This window comes from Dipodomys ordii, unplaced genomic scaffold (genome assembly GCF_000151885.1).
Source record: "Dipodomys ordii isolate 6190 unplaced genomic scaffold, Dord_2.0 Scaffold44, whole genome shotgun sequence".
Taxonomy (NCBI): Eukaryota; Metazoa; Chordata; class Mammalia; order Rodentia; family Heteromyidae; genus Dipodomys; species Dipodomys ordii.
Window position 1 is genome coordinate 1,121,598 of NW_012267260.1, and position 8,269 is coordinate 1,129,866.

The 8,269-nt window shown below is 37.9% G+C and overlaps 1 protein-coding gene across 1 annotated transcript in view; it reads right to left on the bottom strand.

Moving 5' to 3' along the window:
- LOC105987804 (zinc finger protein 451-like) overlaps positions 1 to 8,269 on the bottom strand; it is a 56,975-nt gene that overhangs the window by 24,766 nt on the left and 23,940 nt on the right. The window contains exons 2-4 of the mRNA XM_013019181.1: positions 6,611 to 6,736; positions 5,782 to 5,893; positions 3,924 to 4,074 (exon numbers count right to left, since the gene is read on the bottom strand). Coding sequence (XP_012874635.1) covers positions 3,924 to 4,074; positions 5,782 to 5,788 — 158 coding nt within the window. The 5' untranslated portion in view covers positions 5,789 to 5,893; positions 6,611 to 6,736. The remainder of the gene's footprint in view (positions 1 to 3,923; positions 4,075 to 5,781; positions 5,894 to 6,610; positions 6,737 to 8,269) is intronic.

Below are 8,269 nucleotides of genomic sequence, written 5' to 3' on the forward strand. Positions count from 1 at the left end.
TAGTGCTCTACCACTTGAGCTACAGCGCCACTTCCGGTTTTCTGGTGGTTTATTGGAGATAGGAGTCTCACGGTCTCTCCTGCCCAGGCTGGCTTTGAACCGTGATTCTCAGATCTCAGCCTCCTGAGTAGCTATGGAGAATTTTTTTTTTTTTTTTTGCCAGTTGTGGGGCCTGGACTCTGAGCCTGGGCGCTGTCCCTCAGCTCTTCAGCTTAAGGCTAGCGCCCTACCCCTTGAGCCACAGCGCCACTTCTGACTTTTTCTGCTTATGTGGTGCTGAGGAATCGAACCCAGGGCCTCATGCATGCAGGGCAAGCGCTCTACCACTGAGCCACCTTCCCAGCCCTGGAGAATTTTTTTAATCTACTAATTTTTCTATAATGAACACATGTAATCAAATTTAACAAACTTTATTTTAATATTATTTATGAACAAGAATAGATAAATGTATTAAGGATCTCAATCTTTGTTATTTGGGAATATAATGGAGTTGGTTTAAACTGCTTATTTATACCATAGAGTATCTCTAATAAACTACTCAGAAAAAGGTGGAAGTGGCATTGTGGCTCAAGTGGCTGAGCACAGAGAGGCTCAGCAACAGAGTCCAGGCCCTGAGTTCCAGTCCCAGGACCAGCAAAATAATTTTAAAAAAAAAGCTACTGCACAGCAAAAGAAAGAATGACCATAGTAAAGAGACAGTTTACAGAATGGTAGACACAGCAATTCATATACCAGATCAACATCCGAATGTGTAAAGAACTCAAAACCATGTTTAAACAAGAGGTCCAATGCATAAAGGGGCTAACAACTTCATAGTTCTCAAAAGAATGGCCAATAAATACAAAAAGAGATTTTCAATGTTTTTGGCCATCAGGTCAATACAAAGTAAAACAGCATTGGGAAGCTGAGCACCAGTAGCTTTACACATGTAATCCTAGCTATTGAGGTGGCTAAGATCTGAAGGACTGTGGTTCAAAACCAGCTTATTAGAGTCCATCTCCAAAATAACTTGGCAGCATGCTCAAGTGGCAAGAGCGCCAACCAAGCAAGATGAACAAGTGCAAGGCCCGGAGTTGAAAACCCAGTGATGACACACACAAGTAAAAAAGTAAACAAATAAGCAAAACCCACTAAGACTGTACTGCACGCTAATCAAAATGAAAATAGTCTTTTGGTCTCCATGGCAGAAGCAAGATGCCCAAGGGACACATACATACACGGGGGCTGTCACCATGCTGTAAGGCCTGATACCTTCAGAAGTCAACCTATGGTAAGTGTAGCTACCCCGCAAAGCACAAGATCAAGTATATCTGGAATACACTAACACACTCATGTTTATTGTGGGACTGTTCACTATTGTGGGACTGTTCACAACAGCCAAGTTACAGAATCAACCTAAGGGCCCATCAATCAATGAACTATATATAAAGAAAATGTGGTCTGTATGCATATACAATAGAGTACGATATATGTATATACATATACATGTACAGTAGAGAAGACAGCAATTATGTATTTGTGGAAGGATGGAATTGGAGATCATCGTGTTAAATGAAAAAGGTTGGACTTAGGAAGACATATATTTGCCTGTTTCTCTGGCATTTGGAGTTTAAATTTTAAAAAAAAGAAAAAGTATAGACTATTTGGCATACAAGGACCAGCATAAAGGGGAAAGGAAGACAATAGTAGAGAATATTACATGCATGCATTAAATGCCAAAATAAACCAACTAATTTGGTACAATTAAAATATATTTTGTAGAAACTGGAGGCATGGTTCAGGTTGAAGAGTGCCAGCCAATGAAAGAAAGCAAACATCTACACACTGAATTCAAGTCTTGGTCTCAGACTAAATAAATAAATAGTATATTTCTAAAGAAATAAAGATTTAAGAATAGTGTGATGACCTACACACCTATAAACCAAGTTACTTGGAAGGCTGAGGTAGAAGGACTGCTTGAGCCCATGCACCAAAGACAAGCCTGAACAACACAATCTTCCCCATACATATGTACATACATACAAACACATACATACATTCATATATATATATGTACGTTCATGCACACATACATATATACACAAAACAGAATTAAAGCAAATCAATTTACACTTCAATTGGCTTAATCCTAACTACTAGGAAAATATTTTCACAGGTTTGAAGACAAATATCATCTTTTTCTTTTGGGGGGAGGGAGGTGCCAGTCTGGAGCTTGAACTCAGGGCCTGGGTGCTGCCCCTGAGCTTTTGTGCTTAAGGTTAGTGCTCTACCACTTGAGACATGGCACCACTTCCAGCATTTTTTGTATTTATTGGAGACAATTCTCACAGGCTTTCCTTCCTAGCATTCTACCACCTGAGCCCTATTTTTTGCTAGTTATTTTTTGAGATAGGATCTTGAGAATGCTTCTGCCTGGGATGACCTCAAGTACAGTCCTTCCTCTCTTAAGTAGCCAGAATTACACACATGAGCCACCAGTGCCCAACTTACGATTTTAAATACTAAAAGTACACTCAGTAAAATAGAAAAATGAAACTTCAAAATAAAGGCTTATTCAGCTGAGATAGGACCTTCCTCTATTCCTGATTGGGATGTAAGTACAGGGCAAAATATTTGTAGCTTTCTCAAAGAACAAATTTTCTTAAATAAGTTTAGCAAAAATTGCTCAAAATTAAGTTAATTATATACTAAATATTTTTACTAGAGAGTTTCTACTTGATTAGCCTCAGACAAATACATTAATAATATTGGATCTAGTGAGAAAACACCACAGGTAGAGTTGATTTTATTTTTCCAGTCCTGGGGCTCGAACTCAGGCCCGGGTACTATCCCTGAGCCTCTTTTGTGTTCAAGGCTAGCATTCTACCACTTGAGCCACAGCACTACTTTGAGCTTTGTCTGAGTAATTTATTGGAGATAAACAGTCTCACAGACTTTCCTGCCCAAGCTGGCTATGAACCTCAATCCTCAGATCTCAGCCTCCTGAATAACTAGGATTACAGGCATAAGCTACCAGCACCCGGCTTGATTTTAAATTGCACCTATAAGCCTGAAATGTATTACAGTTTAGAGCGCTAAGTGCCATACACTCGCCAACTCCCATTTAGTAAATAAGAATTGGCCTGGAACGCCAGCAGTGATGGTGTAGGCCTGTAAGCCCAGCACTCATCAGTAAAATGAGATAGGATTTCAAATCTGAAGCCAGCCTGAAACTACAGTGAGTTAGGCCTGGTGCTAGAACATGGGCCAGGTTGGCTACATCCATAGTAAGAACTGTTTCAAAAATAGATTGGGGGCTAGGAAGATGGCTCAGTGGTAGAGCGCTTGCCTTGCATGCATGAGGCCCTGGGTTCGATTCCTCAGCACCACATAAAGAAAAAAGAAAAAAGCCGGAAGTGGCGCTGTGGCTCAAGTGGTAGAGCGCTAGCCTTGAGCTGAAGGACAGTGCCCACAGTTCAGGCCCCATGACCGGACCCCCCCCAAAAAAAAAAATTTTATGAGACATGATTAAAGGAAAATACAAACTATATACTAAAGACAAGAGTATCACTGGAAAAATCTTATTTCATCAAGCCTTCTAGGAAATCTAAATCTAAATGAGATCAAATCAAAATGGGACCAAAAAAAAAAACTTGAGTTTCAAATACAAAGCAAGTAATGGCAGAGGTAGATCCAATTTTCATTGAACAAATTCAGCTTAGTATTTGTAGTTTTTCTTACATGCACAAATCCACAACACGACAGCAATCAGAAATAAATGAATAAATTATTATTTTTTTTTTTTTTTGTCGGTCGTGGGGTTTGAACTCTGGGCCTGGGCGCTGTCCCTCAGCTCTTCAGCTCAAGACGAGCGCTCTACCATGAATAAATTATTTTTTAATTCACTTATCCTCAGCATCCACCACTCAGAATATCCTACTTACCTTTTCAGATGTCCTAAGAGAAGATGGCCATTGTCAAATTCCTTGTTACACTGCATTATCGGGCATGAAACTGGCTTCTCAGACTTCTGCATTTGTCCTCCTTTCCGGAATGAATTCCTTGTTCCAGAATTAATTGTGCCTATTTTGAGTCCTGCAACAAAATATAAATTTGTGTTACTATTTTATATACTTTTCTTTTGGACTGGTAAACAAAATTATGACAAGCTGGGCACTGGTGGCTCATGCTTGTAATCTTAGCTACTCTGTAATGTGAGGATCACAGTTTAAATCCATCATGGGCAGGAAAATCTATGAGACTCTTATCTTCAATTAACTACCAGAAAACCAGAAGGGAAGCTGTGGCTCAAAGTGGTAGAGTGCTAGTCTTCAGCAAAAGAGCTAGGGACAGTGCTCAAGCCTCAAGCAGTACATCTCCTCTCTCTCTCTCACACACACACACACACACACACACACACACACACACACACACACACACACACACACACACACACACACACACACACACGGAAAATTACAACACAGTGTCAACTGTTGGGTTCTAATTTTAACTGTTTATGATCTCTTTGACAAAAATGCCCTTTAACATCTCCAAATTACATTAAGGGTAAGAAAATTTTCAAAAATTCAAACAAGAAATATTAAAGGCTAAATGTATTAGAAAATCAATAAGCTTCTGCTTCCTTCATTTCACTTCTATAAGATGGTAAAAATGTTTTTCTTCCAATTTTTGTCATTTTAATAATTGTAAATGTTCTATGTGGTTGAGTTAAAGAGGGCCTGAGCTCGGTGTAGCTGACGGGGGCATAAAGAAGGCAGGGAGGCAAAGAAGGGTGAGAATTCTTTCCTTAGGAATCCAGCCATTGATCCATCAGCTCCAACCTAGACATCAACTAATGCAGGTCTCAGTAAGAACAAATATATAGCACACAGAGCCATGTTTTACTTACTGTTATCTCTTCCCTTTGTATTTATTCTATTTTTCTCTTTTCCCCTTAAAAAATTCAATTAGTAAAGCTTGTCCATTGTTGTCGTTTCTTTTTATCTACCATTGACAATTCCAAGAAAATTCCAACATCTGACATATAATGGAAATTTTAGGTATGCTGTTTAAGAACTGCAAATCGTCAGGAGGATTCTGACACACTGGTAGTTTCATTACTTCTTTAATAGCTCTTCTGAACTGTTTCACAGAAATTCCTTAAATAATTTATAATAGTATTTTTATGACAGTACATACAAAGCCTCTAAGCATCTAACCAAATTAAAACTTTTCAATAGCATAACTTAGTTTTTTACTCTACAAACAGCTGTATACATTTAAGATTTTAAAACTGCTTTCACTCCTTATGTGGTATTGCAACTGTCTATCAAAATTCATATACATGTATTCAGACAATAAGGAAATGGATAGGATAGCACTGATCATACTTTAGTCTTTGTACTGATAACTGTGCGTGCTGCTGCCTTGGACATGCTGAGCATGGATCACTGAGCTGTATCACCAGTCCTGCTTTTAGCCCTATCTCCCACGTGGAAAGACAAGATATACTCTAAACTTTTCCACTAAATAATATAGAGAACACTGTTTTAAAATTAGTAAGTAGCTAGATTTATGTAAATAAGTCCCACTGTAAAGATATACAAAAAATAGATCAAGCTGGTTACAGCGGTGTATATTTAATCCCAGCACTAGAAAGGTAGGGGTATACCTGGTATGTTTATATGACATGAACATTCTTCCTGCACTAAGATTAACATGAAGTTCAGTAATTTCTCCTGCTATACTAAACTCAATCCTTGTTAAAACTTTCGAGGCTAGGGGTGATAATCATAATACCTGGCATTTTTAGCCACTGGTCCACACATAGTCTTGCTGCTTCTGTGTCAGAATGTCCTCGAATAAATTCCAATTCTTGTAACCCATGAGCATGCTGAAAATCAATTTTTTCCTAAAGATATTAAAAAAAGAACTCAGTTGACTAATAATTACTACTAGCTTCCTTGAAGAAAAGATTTTAAAATATCATGATCATAAAATACTGGTTCTCTTTATCCCAAGTACTCTATAGTTAGAAATCTATAAAGAAAAGCATTTATCAAAATAAAAGTTCAAGCTGGGTGCTGGTGGCTCACTCCTGTAATCTTGGCTACTCATGAGGCTGAGATATGAGGACAGCAGTTCAAAGCCAGCTCAAGCAAGAAAGTCTGTGAGACTCTTATCTCTAACTACCAAAAAGCTGGAAATGGAGCTATGGTGCCAAGTGGCAGAACACTAGCCTTGAGCACAAAAGTTCAAGGGATAGCACCCAGGTCCTGAGTTCATGCTCCAGGATTAACATGTTCAAAGTTTGCTACAACCTACATTGTCATAATAGATTTTTTTTTTGGGGGGGGGTTCAGTTGCCCACATCTGAACTCTGGGCCTAGGCGCTGTCCCTCAGCTCTTCAGCTCAAGGCTAGCGCTCTACCACTTGAGCCATAGCTCCACTTCCAGCTTTTTTCTTTTTGCTTATGTGGTGCTGAGGAATCGAACCCAGGGACTCATGTATGCAAGGCAAGGCCTCATGTATGCAAGGCAAGCGCTCTACCACTGAGCCACCTTCCCAGTCCCTCAATCAAGTCTTTAATTAAAGACTTCTATTTGCATCACTATTATAGACACATACCCTGAATGCTCTATTCTTCTCTTCTTTTTGCTGTTTTTCCACTTCAACATGTTGAGCCAGACGAGCCAAAGTTAGAGAAACTTTATCCTTCTGATGATCAATATAGTCTTTAGGTTTAAAAATCTCCTACAATGGAAAAACCATCACTTTAATACAAAATTAGCACTTAAGATAAATATATATTCATTCACCAAACAGCTACTAAAGAACCATTTAAATCTGTTTTCATATTTTTAAGAACCTACCTGGTATATTTTATATTTATATGATATTTTGTAGATCAGTCAATTGATACGCTAAGAAGAGAAAAAATGGAAATATATGTATATATATATATATATATATATATATAACATTCATTTTGAAAATGACAAAAGGCAGTAGAAGAGTACCAGACAAAAATAGAAACAAAGAAAGGACAACAAACAATAATGTGATCCTAATAGCATTTATAATCATTTTAAATATGCCAATTTACAGATTGCAATCAACCATGCACTATTAAGTAATCCTCTTTAAATACAGAGACATGTACACATAAAAAGCAAAGATATAGAGAAAAACTTTGCTAACACTCATCACAACAAAGTAGGCCAACTATGTAAACTTTAAACAGTAAATTGGGACAGAACAAGAACATTAATCAGAGACCTCAAGAGGATAATTGAGAAATGCTAATTCCATGCCCACAAATACAAGAGTCTAGAGGAAGGTGGGAACTGGTGGCTCACTTCCATAATCCTAGGTACTCAGGAGGCTGAGATGTGAAGTTCAAAGCCAGCCTGGGCAGAAGAAAAGTCCATGAGACATTTATCTCTAATTAACCACCAGAAAACCATTAGTGATGATGTGGCTCAAAGAGGTAGAGCACTAACTAGCCCAAGCAAAGAGCTCAAGAACAGCACCCAGGCCCTGAGGTCAAGCCTGATGCACAAGGAAAAAAAAAAAAACACCTCAGCTAGAGGAAATGAAACAATACCTTGAAAGACACAGTTGCTGAAAACTTACACAAGCCACAGGCAATCTGAATAAATTTGTTAACTACTAAAATAAATCAATCATCATTAACAGATAAATTTTCAAAACAGACAAATTCTCTGGCATATTGCACCCAACATTCTAAAATCTCTTCCAGTAAACATAAACACAAGAATTACATCCTAACTTACTCCATGAAGCCACCACTACCTTAAATCCAGATCCAGAAAATGGCACTATAAAAGAAAGCTAAAAGCAGAATCTCTAGTGAACACAGTAAAAATCTAACACTTGTCAACAATATGACACTGTTGTGAAAAATGTGATCTGTGGTGCAAACTGCACAAGAAAATAATCATTAAATGAGCAAATGACACATTACAAATCCTTGTCATCCATTACTGTTAAATTTAAATTCAATAACTTTCTTCATTAAAACAGATTAGCTTATATATAAATCATAACTATATTAAAATCTAAAAAGCTGTAAGAAAAATATTTTAGTAGATATTTTAAAGTATTTTTAGTAGCTATTTCTATCTGGAGAATTTTTTTTTTTGTCGGTCATGGGGCTTGAACTCTAGGCCTGGGTGCTGTCCCTTAGCCCTTCAGCTCAAGGCTAGTGCTCTACCACTTGAGCCACAGCGCCACTTCCAGTTTTCTAGTGGTTTATTGGAGATA